A 19,590-nucleotide genomic window follows, 5' to 3' on the forward strand; every position below is an offset into this window, starting at 1 on the left:
TTTACAGGTACACCATTCTTCAGGGTGTTTGTCAGACACCCAATGCATATCTTGCATGTGCTCAGCACTCACTACCAAAGAATAGTTTAGGACTGGGAATTGAGAGATGTGCTGTATTCCTGATTCTGCATTCCTGTGTGACTTTGGAGAAGCCACTTGATTTTGATTTCTCCATAGCTGTTTCCCTATTTGTACTCAGTGTGACTGACTGACACTATCCTTTAATATCCACACAAACTTCATGGATGAACAAAAGAAATAGTATTTTTCAATTTAATTCATACAAATCCACTCAGTTCTATTTCTTGTTCAGCCAATCGTTAAGACAAACACTTTTGTTTACATTTGCAGAAGATAATGCTGCATGCTTCTTATTTATATCACCTGAAAGTAAGAACAGGCATGCACATGGCACTGTTGTAGTCAGCATTGCAAGGTATTTATATTCCAGATATGCTAAATATTCGTATGTCTCTTCATAATTCAACTCCTTGGCTCTAAAATTTTTCATTGTTTTGTTTGAGTGCAGCTATGTAACAAATAATAATTCCACATTTGTACGTTGCATTTTCACAACAAAGTGAGTGCACTACTGTACTTGTGTGAGATGAACTGAAAAATACTATTTCTTTTGTTCATCTTTTTTACAGTGCAAATATTTGTAATAAAAAATAAAGTGAGCACTACTTTGTATTCTGTATTGTAATTGAAATCAATATATTTGAAAATGTAGAAAAACATCCAAAACTTTTATAATAAATTTAAATTGGTATTCTATTGTTTAATAGTGCGATTAAAACTGTCATTAACAATGGCCATTTTTTAAATCATTTGACAGCCCTACTTATTAGCATGCATGTCAGTTCTTTTTTTGTTTTTAGTATATTTTCTCTGTAATTTATTTTTACCTTGCTTGGAAAACTGTGTGATAACATATTTGTAGTACTATTCTTATCAGTCTCTGAAGAGAAAGCAAGCAGGTCTGTTTAAAAAGACTGTCTTTTCTGGGAAATATACAGTGAAGGCAGAGAACTGTTCAGCCTGGAAATACTCCAGTCAGAAGGGGGAGAGACTTATGTCTCCACCCAAGAAAAGGCAGCTAGGAAGCTGGAAGCCTGAGAGTGGGTAACCCTGCTGGAACACTGAGGGAAAATACAGGTGCAGTTGCCATGACCTGAAACACTCAGAAATTAAACAGTACGGGAGTCTAGAGTTACTATACAAAACTGCGTATTACGTACAAATCCCCAACCTTTGGGAGGATGTTTATTAGTAGATTAGATTTGTGAAGTACAGTAATTTAAGCTAATTGGGTTAACTGTTCTTTCAATGTAAAATTTTTAAGTAGCTCAGCTCCAACAAATCATTGGTTTATGAATGAAAGTTCTTTTGCAAGAAATCCCAGATGTAAGTACAAAAGGTAGTAAACACACACAAAAAAGGCCATTTATTGTGAAACTCCCAATATTCAGACAGCATCTGTTACAGAGGTGGATAAAGAATATTTTAGAACTCAGTTCTAGGAACATGTACTAAAAATTTTATATATTACAATTACACTCACTGTATTTGAAAAGCAGTTGTATTATTTAGGGTGTGTTTCTTTTCAGTTTGCATTAAAAGTATTCTTACATTTGCAAGGAATGTAATCTATTTTCATCAATGCATAATTCCTTATTGGTAACTATGTATAATCAATAGTAATAAACCATAGTTTAAGAGCACTGATTTCTTGCTGTGGCTGATATTCAAGAAGAGGATGACAGCACTATGAGAACTACAGTTCTGAAAAGGATGTAAAAGGGAGAACAAAACATTTCATTGTACCTAATTTTCCATTAAAAAAATTCCTCCTCCCTTATTGACAGTATTTAAATGTTACTGAATAAAACAAGTAGATATGTAGATTTTTAAATCTAAAAGGCAGGCCCTTTTCACACTGAAGTATTTGCCACAGAGATGGCAACAGCAGTATATTTTTATAACATTTATACTTTGCAAACAAAATACTCAAATTGCTATGTGGTTCGACATTAAATGATGGATCCTCTGATATGTGAGAATAGATATAGAGACTGAACATGCCCATTAGCAAATAACCTGTATATATAGATTCAGTCATCACCATAAGTGTTGGGGCAGCTGCAACTGAGCTGATCCCTCATGCAGTCTGCATGTTCATTCTTCAAGATTCCACCTGGATCAGTCCCCAAATGGCAATTATTAGAGATGCTGCCTGCTAAAAATAACACATTTGTTTTTGTTGGCTTTTTTGTCTAACAATCAACTATTTAGAGCTCTTCAGTAAGGCCAAACCTTTCACCCCTAACTAGGAAGATGAATGACCTACAGTACTGTGTCTCATTTGCAATACAATATGGCAAATTCTTAATATTAGATCTACAGAGTGGTCAAAACTTCCATTAACCATCAACTGAAATCCACAAACTAAGGGTTATTTTTAACCACTTCTGAACTGATGACCAAATAATTAAAGCATACAAATTAAGGGTATACATATGTAATGTCTAAAATAAAATAGTTTCTTCACTTATGATGGAAGTGCTTCAGACACACTGATTTTATTAGCCCTCTGGAATGAGATTTTTCAAAAGCCGTCAATGTTGATCTAACTTTACCACTGAAGCCAACAGTAAAAAACTTCCACTGGACTACAATGAGGCAGAGCTAGGTCAAGGCTTTTACAAGGATATTTTGATAGACCAGTAGCAGGGCCAGACACCACTTGATAGTATAAGATTTGTTGCTAACAGCAGTCAAACTTGATAGGCCTTTCTGCAGGCCTGTGCAGCCTTGGCATAACTAAGCCAGGAGGGGAGGGGAGCCTCTTGCTCAATCTTTGCCTGACCCTGCACCCCTCCCTGATGCTCTGGTGGATGTCCTGGGATCTGTGTTTCAGGAAAAGACCAATACGCTTATTGTCCGGGCCTCAAGATATGCAGATTCTGTAAGAACACATCTAGTTAATTAAGTACTCTGGTGATCTTAGGTCTAGCTTTTGAAACATTTTTCCCTCTTTCTTGACCTGTTAATGTCTACTAACAAGGATAAATGGAAGGGGAGAGGCTTGGACTCTTTGGGATCTCTTCTTGGACACAGCTTCTGGATCCTCGAATGGCAGCTGGAAGATCAGGCCAACTGGAAAGCCGTCACTGTTTCCACTCGAAAGCAGCCCCCGACTTCGGTAATTATTAAGGGTGGGGGTGTTTTATTAACCTGTTGTGGACGTGTGTAAGTGCTTAAGCCTAAGTAAAAGTATAGCTTTGTAGTAAGAGTACTTTTGTGTTATACTATTTCTACCAGTCCATCTATTGGCTAGACGGCCATGTCTCCATTTGGCTTATTTCCTGACACTACCTCGCACACAGTAAAGTTACCCCAAACTTTGGGTTGGCAGAATCCAAGGTAACAAGCTGAGCGTTATTGAAAGTTACACCCCTATTCTTGCAAATGATTAATTTTGAGCAAAACAGAGGACATACCAGCACTTACATATCAAAGTGATGTTCATCTTAGAAATACCTAACACAGATATTATCTCTAACTTTATCAATTTCAATTGACAACTTGGAGTTTGGATCAGGCCCTGGTTTAGCATCCAATACCCAATTAAGTCAATGGGAGTCTTTCCATTGACTTTAATGGATATTGGATTGGGAACCCAATCCGCAAAATGTTTTAGTGATAACATGGAAGTTCCCAGCTTGTTCTTCACAAAAAACATTAATCCTGGCTGACAAGGATCCTGCTGTGCCAATATGCTGCATTTTATATGATTTAAAAGGCTGATACATGCCATAAAATAAGCTAATACAGTGGTTAGTACTTTATGCTGTCACATAAGATGGAGATTTCTGAACCAGATTTCTCTCTTTTCAGATGAAAGTCTTGTATTGGCCTTCATGGAGGACGATATGAGGGAGATTTTTAGGTGATAAATCTGAGGCACTGCCCCAGACTGAAGTGTCATTAGAGGAGGTTTTGAAACAAATTGATAAAATTAAACAGTAATAAGTCACCAGGACCTGATGGTATTCACCCAAGAGTTCTGAAGGAACTCAAATGTGGAACTGCAGAACTAACAACTGTGGTATGTAAGCTACCAATTAAATCAGCTTCTGTACCAGATGACTGGAGAATAGTTAATGTGATGCCAATTTTTAAAAAAGGCTCCAAAGGCGATACTAGCAATTACAAGCAAGAAGCCTAATTTTAGTACCATGAAAATTGACTGAAACTATAATAAAGAACAGAATTATCAGATACATAGATGAGCATGAATTGTTGCGGAAGAGTCAAGATGGTTTTTGTAAAGGGAAATCATGCCTCCCCAATCTATTGCAATTCTTTGAAGGGGTCAAAATACATGTGGACAAGGGTGATCCAGTGGTTATAATGTACTTAAATTTTCAGAAAGCCTTTGACAAGGTCCCTCACCAAAGGCTCTTAAACAAAGTAAGTGATACTAGGATAAGAGGGAAGGTTCTCTCCTGATCAGTAACTGGTTAAAAGATAGGGGAAAAAAAGGTTAGGAATAAATGGTCAGTTTTCAGAATGGAGAGAGGGGTCAATACTGGGATCAGTACTATTCAACATATTAATAAATGATCTGGAGAGGGGGTAAACAGAGAGGTGGCAAAATTTGCAGATGATACAAAACTACTCAACATTGTTAAGTCCAAAGCAGACTGCAAAGAGTTACAAAAGGGATCTTACAAAACTGGGTGACTGGGCATCAAAAATGGCAGGTGAAATTCAATGTTGATAAATACAAAGTAATGCACTTGGGAAAACAATCCCCCCATATATAAAATGTTTGGGTCTAAATTAGCTGTTACCGTTCAAAAATGATATTTTGGAGTCCTTGTGGATAGTTCTCTGAAAACATTCACTCTCTAAAAACATCCGCTCAATGTGCAGTGGCAGTCCAAAAAGCTAACCGAATGTTGGGAATCATTAGGAAAGGGATAGATGATAAGACAGAAAATATCATTTTGCCTCTTTATAAAATCTATGGTATGCCCACGTATTGAATACTACATGTAGATATGGTTGTCCCATTTCCAATTGGAAAAGGTACAGAAAAGGGCAACAAAAATTATTAGGGTGTGGAAAAGCTTCCATATGAGGAAGATGAATAAGACTGGGACATTTCAGCTTGGAAAAGACAGGGGGATATGACAGACCTCTATAAAATCATGACTGATGTGGAGAAAGAAAATAAAGAAGTGTTATTTACTCCTGATAACACAAGAGCTAGGGGTCACCAACTGAAATTAATAGGCAACAGATTTTAAACGAACAAAAGGGAGTATTTCTTCACATAACACAGTCAGCCTATGGAACTCCTTGCCAGAGGATGTTGTAAAGGCAAAGACAATAACAGGGTTCAAGATATTCCATGAATATAAATTCATGGAAGATAGCCATTGATGGACCTATTTGCCAGGTGGGCAGAGTTTGCCAGAAGCTGGGAATGGGCAATGGGATAGATTATTTGATACATCCTATTCTGAAGCACCTGGCATTGGCCACTATCAGAAGAGAGGATACTGGGCTAGATAGACCATTCGTCTGACCCAATATGCCCATTCTTATGAGTAGGAAACAAAACAAAAGTGGGTTAAAATTTCTAGTTGAAGGAATACACTTGGGAGGGGAAAAATGAGTTAGGCTTCAATACACTACGTTTTACAGAAGAAAAAATGTAATAAAAACCATGTTCTACCTAATTTATGAGCCTCTTTGCTGACAAAATTCACAATTTATTCGTAATGCCTCTTTATAGAATGCCACCATAAACACACTACCATGCTCTTACAGTTTAGCTCCTGATGGGAGAGTTAATTTTAGGTAGATTGACTATATCTTCTAATTTCTATTTAACTCTTTAAATTGCATTCGCTTGCACAAAAGAATGGACTGCTTAAAATGCTATAATTATAGTATGTATTTTAAACAGATTATTAACGGCAGATTTCCAGATGTGACCAAAAAGTAGAAAACCAGTGCAAAAACAATGGAAATTTGGTTATCACCCTCAAATATATGTAAATAATCTCAAGCATTTCTAAAATATGTCCCTACATTTCCAAGATTTCACCATTAGACCTTTTCAAGGAAGTGCTGAACAACTTGCTGCTGTTGGGATTTATATACTTAAATGCTTCATATTTGTACACACACAAGTAATTTTGATATATTTATCTATCTACACACATGGCCTTTATATGCAGGCAAGAATTCTGCACCTTGTAGTTTCTAAAGCTATTCCAATCCACTTTCTTTTCAGATCTATTTATAATCCTTGAGAAAAGTTATCATTTGAAAGGATCACAAAACTTAAATAATGCACACAAGACTTTGGAACTGTGGAAGTTTGTTTCAAATCCTAGATGTCTTTAGCAGTTTATTGCCAACCATACTGCACATTTGATTTGCATTTTTTGTCCAGACAGTGTTACGCAATATCGTAAGAAACTGTCAAGGCATAGATGGCCTTTGTGTATATTTAGACTATAGTTTGGAACCAAGCAGGACCTCAGACTAATAATTTTACTTCCTCTGTATTCACTGAGGTTGCTCATGGTTCTCAAATGCTACTGCATTTTATAGCTGATGTCTCCGAGTCCCCAACCTCCATATTGTTGGCTGCCAACTTCTAAAACCACCAGCTTTTTAGGTTCCTAAGGCCAGGGACACAGTTCAAGAACAAAAGAGGGTTACTGGCAAACCTATTCAATTGACCCTCATCTATGTAATCAATCTACCCTACTCGTGCTTTTAATTATAATTGGGGATGGGGGGGTGCATGCACAGGAGTGACAGCAGGGGAAAGAAGAGCAGGATTTGAAGTTCAGCAGCATACATACTACGGCAACCATGCAACAGCTAAGGGACACTGAAACAACGTCAGCCAAGACAGCAGCAACATTCAGGCCTAATTAGCTGGGTTGCAGGGGCCGGTACTCAACAGGTAAGGCAGCTAGAAAAGGCCTGACTCCCAAACACTTTTCTTGTGCTCATGTCTTGGCAAGCAAATATGGGCCTTTGAGCTGCTCAAACATGCCCAGTAAAAGTCTGGGGATGGTCAGGGATTAGATCACCTGACCGTTCACAAGTCAAAGCTTACTCATTCACTCAATCTGGACAAAAGGCAAACAGCAAGGATTCAAAATTTCCATGACACCTCATTGCCGAGGACTAAGCATACTAGCACTTGGAATGCAAAAGATGCTTAGTATCCTTCTTCTGAAACTGGTGCTTCTGTTCCTTACTTTCCCTTCCTATTCTTAAAAGGAGCAGTGACTCACAGGCTGACCTGAGCCTCATTCCTCCCCTCTCCCGCCTGCTCCCAGTGAAAATACAAGTGGATCTCTTATTTTCTTCCTTCCCCACACACAAGAACCTAAACAAAAATTAAAAAGATTAAAAACAGAAAAGAAAACCAAGCGAAGCCTGGGCTATACTGTTCCTTCTCTTCACTATTAAGGAGGACTTACTCCCTTGCCTCCCTCAGAGAAGGCATGAGTGTGCCTTCTAGTGGAGGCCCTTCCCAACTTGTGATCCTCTGCCACCTCAGCTTTTACAGACTTTGTGATTGCTCTTCCCAGAGCTATTAAACAAACCTTAGCTATGGAATTGGTTGCTCTTTCAGTACCTTCGGACATGTTAGGGAAATGGAAAGATTTGTCTCCACAGCAGAGACGCCTTCACTAATTAAACCCACAGTACAATTCAGCCCCAGGATATGGCATCCAGCTGCAGAGTGCTGCGATTCAAAGATATGAAATGATCATTTTACATTTCCTTTTCCAAACTAAAACTCTGAAACGCCTCTTACAGACATTCAGCTTTAGCCGGCCTTACTTTACTATGTCAGTATAATGTTATGTTTCCAAACTAGTGGTAAATAACTGTTCTCTTGGAAACATAATTTGAGATGATAGTTCTACACAGTCTGTTAAAGATATTTTTATTTAGTTTAAGGCAAGCAAGCTATGGTAGTTTCTCTCCTGAATTCCCGGAGCACATATTCAAAGAAGGATAAGTGGAAAACTAAATGTGCTGATTTGTATGAGAAGCAGACCACATTCTTGGTGGAAGTATTATGAACACATCTTGTGAGTTAAGCCTCTGGGGTCAATCTGCCTCTGAAGACAACTTGCTTCAACTCTACCTAAGGGGGGAAGGTAGTTAGAACTACTGTTGGATGACACCGAGTTTTGTTATATAAAGGATAATTTGTATGCATTTACTATTATACCCCTGATTATGGAAAACTTCCATTTTTTTACTACTTCCAACCAAGCTCCAGTTTCTTAAAAGAAATCATGTGAACCTGAGGCTCTCTATGGAAGTACTAAGGGTTTGCGTACACTTAAAATGCTACAGTGGCACAACCGCATAGCTGCAGCACTTCAGTGTAGACATTACTTATGCCAATGGGAGGGATTCTCCTGTGACAGGCAGTAGCTAGGTTGCTGGAAGAATTCTTTCAGTGACCTAGCGCCATCTACACGGGGACATAGATACATTTTCTAGTGTAAACCAGGCCTAATTCAGTCTCAATTTCTACATCTGAATATTATTCTTGCTATGGTGCAGAAGATAGGCCTAGATTATACCACTCTGAATGAACCTTGTAAGAGACGGCGGCTACCTGCTGGATTCCAATATATTGCTATGGGAACAGAACATATAGTGTAGACATTTGTTAGGATACTGAAATTTATTTTTGATTAAAATCTAGAAGTCAAAGCATATAAACAAGAATGTCTGCTTTTCCTTTACAAAGTAGAGCAGCAGAACTTGCATTCTGAAGTGCCGGACTCCAATTTCCAATAATTTCTTTTAGGATGCACTCATATTGCAAAAAAAAGGAAAAGCCTACATTTCAAGAGAGATCATGTCAAGCAGAAAGGCAGTGCTTTCTAGTTCATACTAGTGCACTGTGGTGTAGCTCACTAGAAAGAGGATAGTTTGCATTAATTCCTAGATGACAAAATAAGAAGAATACACTACTCAATCTATACTTAAGTGCTAAAAGGGGTTAGAAAGCATGCCATTAGCGTCATAGAAAAATCAGACTATTAAACCCAGGATACTGGAGCCTTTTAAAGTGTATACTTTTTCCTCAAATTTCACATCAGCATTACTGAAGACCTCACTCCAATCATCTACCAAATGTCAACTCAGTGTATACTCCCTACCAGAGTTCTGCTTCACTATTCTGTATCTGCAGCTGACTTAAAAAACACTGCCTTGGACTGTCGGCCAGAGATACAGACATGAAGGCAGTCTTCCACATGTGAATTTCCCGAGCTAATAAAGCAGAGAGTACTTTTCCTTCCAAGGCATTCTTCTGGGATGATATACACTAGGTATGAGCAAGGGGAAGGGGATCATTGGCTACAGGAAAAAAGATTATGCATTCATATCACAAGCAATGCTGCAAAAGTGAATGAACAAAAAGTGGTGGTTTAATAAGGCTATTCTGAGCATAAGATAACATGAAAACAGCATTTCAGGAACCTGACTTGAGCAAGGTTTAAAGTCCTTCATTAAATTATTATGCATTCCAGATTTAAGTTATGTATGTTCTCAAAAACATTTACCCACATAATCTTCTGTCTGAATAAAACTGACCATGATTGTTCTCAGTTTCCTTGGAAGCCAGTTTATAATCAGCAAATTTCAAGTGGCCATTGACAAAGAAAATATCTTTAATACAGTACATTACATGTGCATGCTGCCAAACTGTCAATTCTACCAAAATTAAGTAACATAGTAAAATACATTAAAATGAAGCTCTTGAAACAGCATCAGGAGTCTCCTGTTAAACTAAGTGAAAATGTTTCAGTGAATGTAAATTGTATACACTAGAACTTTGCATATTAATTAAGTACAGACTAATGAGATCAACTGGCTTCTACAATAGACTCCCTGACACTAGAACACATCAGAAATGTGATATTGATGCATGTAGATTCCACTACAAAGTTCAAATATTTTTTATATTTTACTGCACATTACAGAATATTTTTGTTAAATGATAGTATGTTAGATTTGTTTTAACTTGTTTGCTTTGCTGCTAAATTACCATTAGGGTGACTAAGTGAGATTCTACTATATTTTTTTGTGGAGTATCTGGTAAAGTACAAGTCACAAGATTAAAAAAAAAAAGCTGTTTCACCCTTCATGCTGATACAAAGTAGAACAGCTTGTGACAATTCATGTCACTGAACCAAATCTGCCAGTTTGATATATTTTTCCTAAAACTTTTCTCCACCACTAAGCAGTTTCCTCTTTAGCTCTTTTTTTATTATTGGCTCTTCATAACTAGTGTACAGAGTTATCAATTTGACATACATTTCTTATACTCCATACAGGGCCTGCTGGTAAACCTGAAAGAGGTCACAGATTATATTTAAACAAGACAGAAAACTTTTATAGTGTGCTTCAAGTTAACAAAAAATCCCCCATCAAATAAGGATTTAGTACTTTAAGGGACTCACGGCATTAACTTACATTTAAAAAAAAAATCTAATATATATGAATAAGAACTGAAATTTGTGTTTCCTAATGATGAAATCAATAAAGCTGCAAAGATAAACTGTGATTTGTATTTAATGTTTTAAGCCAGAGAGCTATTTGCATAGGAATTTAATAATGGTAAACCAAATATTCAGGTATTGAAATCTAAATAAGTAATAGATTGTCACTAAATGTTTAAGTTTTTCCTCTGAAATTGACTTATGCTTTTGAACTCTCAGAACTTTCTGGCTCAGAGGCAAAATTGTTCTGGTTTGCCAACTTACTGCTGATGTGGTAACAGACATGCTCAGACAAACCACTGGCAAGATACTAAAGAATTTTTTTTATTAAAAAGACTACTTCTAGAAAGCTGTTCATAGTGAAAATGATCAGGAAGTCCTGTCATGAATAAACTTTTTGAAAGTCAAGACTCTCAAATACAGAGATGGAAAAACACTAGTGGACTGCTAATGTAAGAAAGGAGACTACTAGCATGCATATCTGTACAGTTTTAAGAGCGGAATCCTTTCCCAAGACCAGCAAAATAAACAAAATGCAGCAAAATTAATTCATAGTAGATCCAAAGTGTAAACTTCCACTTTGGAATGCTAATCCAGGATCAGAACTTGGAAAAGTTTACTAGTCCTGAAAACGTGCTACACTGGTCTGCCAAATAAGTTCATTCCCAGCACTATTCCCACATTTTAGTAGCTGATACCCTGGTGAACAGCAAGACCAAAGTAAATAAAAATCGCTGTTTTTTTTAAATAAAAAATGTTTCATTTAAATTGAACTAAAACTTACTATAATCTATTGTAATGATTTAAATTAAATTAAAAAATAATAATAAACAGTATATGTCTGTTGCTGAAATTTTAACAAAAGTCAAACCCCTAACTGGTAGAAGGGGCTATGCACCTTGAACTAGAGTTAGTTGAAGTGGTAAGCCACTTCTCAACACCAGTAGCCTTTTGTGCAGATGCAAAGATAATATTTTTGTCATTTCAGTTCAATGACTAATTCATTCAAAGTTAAGAAACCAACTGGGAGTTGAAAATGCAGGAAAACTTGTTCTCTTCTTCCAATCTATGAATAAAAACTAGGTATGAGATGATGAGATCTACTAGTTCTAAAATCTCAATGGTGACCAAAACAATTAGTTCAATTTACTAACTTTAGATAATATTTTCATTGTGTAATAAATCAGTTTTAAATACAAAACATGTCTGACAACCTTTTATTCTTATGTACAGTGTATCCAGCACATTTAACTAATAAAAAAAATTTAGATGCTGTTTGTGTATGTTTAATTGAATTCAAATTTCCATCCAAATACAGTTTAACACAAATCAGAACTAAGAAAGGCATCATTCATCATTTTGTAACACAAAAAACATGAAAATAAAGGATCTGAATAAATTAAATGTAAATTAAGCTATATAATTGCTTAAATAAATGTGTACAGTTATAGGGTATCCTCTTGTGATTTATGTAAAGAGAATATTCAGTTAAAAATGAACATGTTTTAATGGTTACCAACCATGAAGAATCAGCCTCTCTTTAGGAAAATATTAAAATGTACAAATGCAAAACCTGATTAAAAATTGGTTACTTAAATCAAAGTGTCTGCTTGCTGCTTTAAATCATGATTAAAATCCATAATTTAAATCACTTTGACTTAAATCAAGCCACCCTGAGCCGGACACAAAAGTCAATGCTTTATATCATTCCAGTTCATGTGATTTTGAGCTTTCAGGTGATAAGGCATTAGCCTCTTCCTTTAGCAGTCCCTCACATAACTGCTGCTACACAAGTGCATGAATTCAAGCAGTATTACAAAGAAGGTAATCAGAATGATGTGATTTTCAGAAGTCCAATATCTTGCCTATAAACAAAATTAAAAAAAAAGTTTACAAAATCCCCTAAATCTAATTTTGGATATTTAAGTTTAGATCTGTTAAAACTCGCCTTTCAATTTACAACCATTGCCACTATATTACTGAATGTATACAAGTGATACTCTCTCTGAAAGACATCATTTAAATACATTTTTTAAATGTCAATTAAATATCCTAATCACATGTAAGCAACTGTCACCTCAGTAGACAAATATTCTGTAAAATAGCCTACAAAGTTGGCCTGGATACAAGCAAAGTTGTGTCTATTGCAAGAATGGCTTAATGTTCATACAAAGAATTATGAAAAATGGCATGATTTAAAGAAATGTATATGGCAGAATGCCTTAAAGCAGCGGTTCTCAAACTGTGGGTTGGGACCCCAAACTGGGTCCCAACCCCATTTTAATGGGGTCGTCAGGGCTGTCGTTAGATTTGCAAAAGGTCAGGGTTGAAGCCAAAGCCCAAGCCCCACTGCCCAGGGCTGAAGCTGAAGCCCGAGAGCTTGAGCCCTGGATGGCAGGGCTCAGGCTTTGGCTTCAGACGTGGGCAGTGGGGCTTGAGTTACAGTCCCCCGGCCTGGGACTCACCGAGGGTGGCGGGACTCGGGTTTTGGCTCTCCCTACCTGAAGTGGCAGAGCTTGGATTTCAATCCCCCTTCCCAGCGTTTAGTAATTTTTGTTGTCAGAAGTGGTTTGCAGTGCAATGAAGTTTGAGAACCGCTGCCTTAAAGATGGTTAAGTGTTATTTAACATTTATGGTTAATTATATTAAAGATCTGGAAGAGAGAGTAAACAGCACACTAAACGGCATCATTAAGGTGATATGGTGAACAGGCTCTAGTGGCTGCTGCTCTTCCACTTTCTGGAGGTTCTCCGAGTCTGCAGTCATCACTGCATCAATTACCTGCAGGTCACGTTTTTTAGCATTTTGAAACCAGGAGGTCTACAAACTTTTTAAATGAAAGCTACAATTTAGAAGTCATAATATGACCCTGCAGTTGGAGCCATAGGTGTATTGTAAGTATGCCTAATCTGGCCCTGATCCCAAATGGCACTTAAGCACAATTGTGAAAAGAAAGTTAGATTTATACCTCCTTGCACAAAAGATGGTGAGCGATTTTAGTCAGACAAACTCTGGGACCCTTTGTGACAGTACAACCCCATAAATATACTGTAGTGTTTATTATCTGATTCACCTAGGTTGATATAACATTAAATTTATTAAGTTTCATTTTCAAGGAATACAAAACCATTCTAACATATTGATTTTAGTAGTTATGTTGAAAGTAATTAAACAATGACTGTTTATCAAAATGTTTGTCCAGTAAATTGTAAAAATAATATTACTAAAAAGTGACACTTAAGAATCTGAATTGAGCACACAGTAATTTAAGTTAAACCATCTTGTTGGGAGAATGTGTTTTGGCTCTCAAATCAACCTGCAAGAATTACCATTTCTTTAGGAAATTAACTAAACTAGCCTAGCAAAGTTCTTCTCACCCACTTGCCTGAGTCAAGCAACTGTTTTAAAATGGACGAGTAAAATTATTCCTCCCTCTGTCATCATTATAGACTGGTGGGTGAGTAAAAATTGTTCCTGGAATGGTAATTTTTCATGGCAATTCTGCAAACTTCACTAAAAAAGAAAAATAACTAACTGATTTACAATAAGGTTACTGTAAATCAAATCACCGTTTTGTACCTCTGAAACCTGGACTAGTCCAGGACCAAACATCTCAAATCTCAAAACACTAATTTTTTTTCCTGGTCAGCAGGGGCTGCGACCAAAGTAGAAGCACTGACTGTTCTCAAGCTCTGACTATTCTCAATGTATTTTGTCTTGCTCTCTAATGACCCCCACTCAATGGTGCTAGAAGAGGCACTCACAGGTTCCAGCAGAAGGGAAAGAGAAATAACATCTACCTCAAGCTTCAAACTATTTCCATGACACCATCTGACTAGTAGGAATACTCTGTCTTTGATGCTTAAAACACCAGTGATGCTAAAGGGAGCTCTACACATGCACAAAGAAAGAATATCCCCACTGTACATCAAAGTGCACTGTTACTGTGAAGCATGTCACAAAAGTTTTGTGAAGCTGTCCAGAAGTCAGCACAAAATGTCCCATTTTAAGTCTTCACCAGCTTTTTCATTCCATATGCCACTTTATTATAGAAATCCTTTCGTGGCCCACTTTCCATTCCAAAAATCACAATCTCTCCCTGCTTAGTTCTCAAAATGTTGCATTTTGTCACACAGAAGGCTTCCACACTCCATCATTTGAGAACCACTGTCCTGTGAAATGTTAATAAAAAGCCACACATCATAGTTAAATAATGCTACCAGTCTGGCTTAAGTTCAAGCACAAAATAGTGTGATAGTCAACAAGAAAACAAGCATAAACGACTCATTCACTTCCATATTTCCTATTTAAGCATTCACCACACCTTGCTTTGAAAAGTCAGGCACCATCCTGAGAACAAGGCCCATTTTTCTAAAGTATTTTTAAAAAGATATACTTTGTACCGTGAACTGTTTGGTTTTTTTGTTTGTTTAAAACCGATTTTTGATCTGCAATTCATATGATATTTAGGAAAGACTTCAGCTCCCCCCCCCCCCTTTTTTTTTTTTTTTTTTTAAATTAAGACCACTTTAGAGTTATACGTGCACATAAGAGAAATCATGCATTTCTTATCCACACAAAACTCCTACTGAAACCAACGGGAAGTTGGGCATCCTAAGAATTCACAACAAAGCCCTAAATCAGAACCTAGCTACTCAACAACCACACACTAGCATCCACCTTCTAATTTTTAAATAGGAGAATTTTTAAAATAAAATCAATTCACCACTGGCAAGAGGGAAGCATTCTCCTGAGAGCATGAAAGCCAAGTATCAAAATCTACTTAATCTAAACTTTCATTTTAAACAGAAGAATTTCTAGACCTTACAGTTGTGAACCTTCACAAAGGACACCAAATGCAAACTGATGCACCACTGCCTTTCTAACCTGCAGACAGATGAGTGTTCAAGTGCTTCTGATACTACTCAAAGCTTAACCATGTAGCACCATAATGACATTTATAAGACTCTGGTCAATATCAATGCTTCTATTCAGAACCACTGTTGGCAGCAGCAAAACAATCAAATTCTTGTTAATTTTATATTGCTTTAGCCTGGAGAAGTTATGAGCATCAATAGGAAGAGGAACTGAACCCACAAATAGTCTCTAGAGAATAAGAAAACCTCCCCCTTCTTTCAGCAATAGTTAGCAAACTGACAGAGGGGGATGAGACTAGACTAGGGGAGTCCCATTTCTCCCCAGCAGACTCTGGACTGGGAAGATACTTTCAGTCTCTTCTCCCTTCAAGTAGCAAGATGGGGATGGAACTTCAAATAAGTCAGAGTCGTCAAAGACTTATGTACAAGATTATTCCTTCAAGAAAGGTTAGAGACCGCACTCTGGTAGAAGTCTGAGCACCCTCTCTCTCCTTGGTAACAGAGATAACAGACAAAGTTGAGCTTCTCAGCAAGGCATTGCCCATGGAACTCATTTGTGGAGCCCCCAGATTTTGCTCTCTTCTTATCTTTGACTAGTAGGTCCTCGGTAAGTTTTGACTAAAGCTGCATGTTGTCATCAAGGAAGATTTTTTTTTCCAAATATATAGATAGGTTAGACATCTGATTGAAAAACATGTGCATGGTTTTATAATAATGGAAATGCTAACAAATACTATAAGTGATATCAGGACCCATATTATAAACGTGATTTTCTTTTTGTTAGGTTGAATCAAAAAAACCACAAAGCAATTAAAAAAAATTAACTCTTATAATGGCTCAGTCCCATGCAAACTTTATGGGTGGGCATGCACACAGTGTTTCTTAAAAACCAAAGTCCTGTCTGCTTTGCATAGAAATGAAAGATCTCATAGCACTCCCAGTATCTTTTGAGCCAAAATTTCCCTACCACTGCCTGCAGTACTACAGACCTGTTTTCTTCCAACTGCGGCTTTATTCATTTGTGCTGATAACATATTGGTGCACATACGCCAAACCCTGACCACTTTACTTACAAGTTATACCCTTTCCCCCATCTTTGTCTTTAATTACAGGATCAGGGCCACATTCTACACACATAAGTACTCCCATATATGATTTCAACAGGATTACTCACGTGTAAATTTACACATGTGTAAGGGCTTGTCCATGTTATAGATTTGTGCACCACTATAGTAATATAGTTGTAGCAACATCAATACAGCCCCCAGTATAGATGTGCTGCACCAATGTAAAATGGGGCTTGCACCCATCCAATTTACCCATTTCCAACTTGCAGAAGTACACTGCATCTACCCTGCGGGTTTGCAGTGGTGTCAGCAATGTAACTACATTAGTGTAGTTATACTGGTGCAAAAATCTCTGGCACAGGAATCCCTAAGGGTGAGTCTACACTGCAACTGGAGTTGTGCCTCCTGGCCTGGATACACAATATAGCTCTGCTCATCCATGCAAGCTAAAAACAGCAGGGTGGACACTGTGGTTCAGGCTCTCAGGCCCACCCAACTCCTGGGTCTGAGCTCAGGTGGCTAGTCGGACTCTCTGCCAGAGCCACAATGTCCACATTGCTATTTTCAGTGCACCATCTCTAGCAAAGCTAACATGAGTTTTTCAACCCAGCTGTGAGATTTGTTCCCAACTACAACATAGATATACCCTAAGCATTTGCAGGATCAGGGCTTTAGGCCTGTTGTGCTAACAACAGGCCCAGAGGCCCCAAATTCAACAATATACTTAAACAGACTTAAGGTTTGGCATGTGCCTAAGTAGCTTGTTGAATCAGTGCTGCAATTTGTAAGTTCTTCAAGGCATAAGCCATCTTTTACCTTAGGAAAGCACTTTAAAACACTGTGTGACCTAAAGAAAAAACAAACAGCAGAACCCAGTCATGAAATTCTGTCCTCAGGCAGAATTCCCAAAGAAGCCAACAGGAATTTTCCACAGTAAAATCTGAGTAACAACTGCTGGACTTGGCCTATTGTCTGTAAGTCACTCTGAGATAGTTTGGGAAGAGAAACACTATAGGAGATAGAAATGATAAATATTTCTTTAAACAAGGCTTGAAAAGAAATATGGGCGTTTATGTTAACATAAACACAGTATCATTTCAAAGGTTGAACAAAAAACAAAACAGCCAAAACAAGAGCACAGAGCTCTGGAATTGCTTCAAGGCCTTTCTGTATGTGTGGAGGGATCAGGAAAGCATCGCATAATATTATTATCATCATTTTATCATCCAGCATCGTTGGGGAAGCAAGTCCTGCACTGACCAGGCTGCATCCGTCTCAAATTGGCCTGGCTGGAGCACGCTGCAGGGATTTATGAAATCATCTTTCAAGATTCAGTAATTTTTGTTTTGTTTTAAACAGTCACACACCAGCTCTGGAGTTTGCAGATGCGTGCACGGGAGGGGAGGGAGGAAACCTGGGCCAAGTCCCAGGCTGAGTTTAGGGGAGCCCCTAGGGAAGACTCCACCACCAGCAGAACAGACTAAACACCCCTACATGGAGATAACAAGGCAGAAGAGATTTAGGGAGGGAGCTGGGGGAAGGGGTTAAATAGCGATCAGGTCCGGGGGAGGGATTTCGGGAAGAGGGGGTTGGGGCAATTAAACCAAGGGAGGAGGGAAGTGGGGGGGAACCTCTCCCCAGTCGTGGGGCTGTGCGATGCCCGCCTCTCACACTCACACACGCAGGAGGAAGGGGACAAAGCAGCCTTCATCTTCCAACCCCCCCCCCCCCTTCCGCCGGCGGGCCCCTCAGAGACGGGTACGTACCGCAGCAGGAGAAGACGAGGAGCAGGAGCTGCGCCGACCGCCACCCTGGGGACCCTTTTGTGCTCCCACAAGGGGCCATAACACCGCCACGGGGGAAGGAGCTGGAGCCGCCGCGGGAGGAGCCAGGCGCCCCCTCAGCCCGGGCACCGGAGCTGCAGTGCCTGACTTGGGGAGAGCTAGCGGCCCTCGCCTCATCCGTCGGCTCGGGGATCCATGAGACACCGCCGGCTCCGGCCTCCTCCTCCTCCTCCTCCTCGCGCGCTCTCCGGCGGGGCTCCGCTCAGCCAGTGCAGCTGCGCAATGGATGGCCGAGCGCATGGATTCGCTCTCCGAGCGCGGGCCCGAGCCGGGAGGGGAAGGGGAACCGCCGGCTGGGAGAGAGAGAAGCAGCCGCTCGAGTCCCACCCCCGCCGCCGGCCGGGGAGAGAGGGCGGGGCTGGGTTTCTGGTGTCTGGGCAGAGCCAGCGCCGCGGCCGCGCCAGGGCACTGGTTAGCCTGGGGAGCCGCCAGCCTGGCCTCTCCCTCAACCCTGGCCTGGCCCGGCCCGGCCCGGCGAGGCTGCGTTCTTCTGACGGGAGCCTGCCTCCGTCCCAAAGTGTGCCACGCTGACGGCGCGGGGCCTAGAGTGATACGCAGCCCCTGCCCCTGCCCAGTCTCGCCCCCCGCCGCAGGTCTCAGCAGCCAGGCCGCAGCACCTGAAGGCTCGAGCCTCTTGGCACTTGAGGACACTGGCTATGCTGTGGCTTAGGGCTTGTCTGCACTTAAAGTGCTGCAGCAGCGCTGCTGTAGCACTGGACGGAGTATAAACACTACCTGTGCCAACAGACCAGGAAGGGTGCGCCTGCCGGCGCAGGTAATCCACCTCCTGAGAGGCTGCAGAGAGGTCAATGGGAGAATTCTCCTCTCAACCTAGTGCTGTCTACTGTGGGGGTTAGGTTGGTTTAACTGCGTTGTTCAGGGGGTGTGGATTTTTCATGTCCCTGAGCAACATAATTATAGTAAACTTATTTCGTAGTGTAGACCAGGCCTTAATCGGCAAATTCACAGCCAATTTACATGTTAGGCTTACGTGACTGTGTACAGGAAAGGCCAGGGCTATCTGACAGAATAAAGTGTTTAAAATACCAAAGATTATATTTTTAACTTTTACACCTCAGCTCAACAGATTTCTTTTAAGGCCAGGAAAGTAAGATTCACCATGATGTTGTTTGAAATGCATATGAGGCCTATGTCCTCCCTGCTATCTCCTATTGCGGACACTGTAGACAACACCATTATCCTGCTTATCACTCAACCCTGCAAA

The 19,590-nt window shown here is 39.5% G+C and overlaps 1 protein-coding gene across 1 annotated transcript in view; it reads right to left on the reverse strand.

Annotated features, from left to right (window-relative positions):
* LRP12 (LDL receptor related protein 12) overlaps positions 1 to 19,241 on the reverse strand; it is a 101,686-nt gene extending 82,445 nt beyond the window's left edge. Inside the window, 2 exon segments of the mRNA XM_067537377.1 lie at positions 18,288 to 18,441; positions 18,444 to 19,241. Coding sequence (XP_067393478.1) covers positions 18,288 to 18,441; positions 18,444 to 18,605 — 316 coding nt within the window. The 5' untranslated portion in view covers positions 18,606 to 19,241.
* Positions 19,242 to 19,590: the final 349 nt, after the last annotated feature.

Source organism: Emydura macquarii, unplaced genomic scaffold, assembly GCF_026122565.2.
Source record: "Emydura macquarii macquarii isolate MOO-44397 ecotype Brisbane River unplaced genomic scaffold, CSIRO-AGI_Emac_v2 contig_383, whole genome shotgun sequence".
Classification (NCBI taxonomy): Eukaryota; Metazoa; Chordata; order Testudines; family Chelidae; genus Emydura; species Emydura macquarii.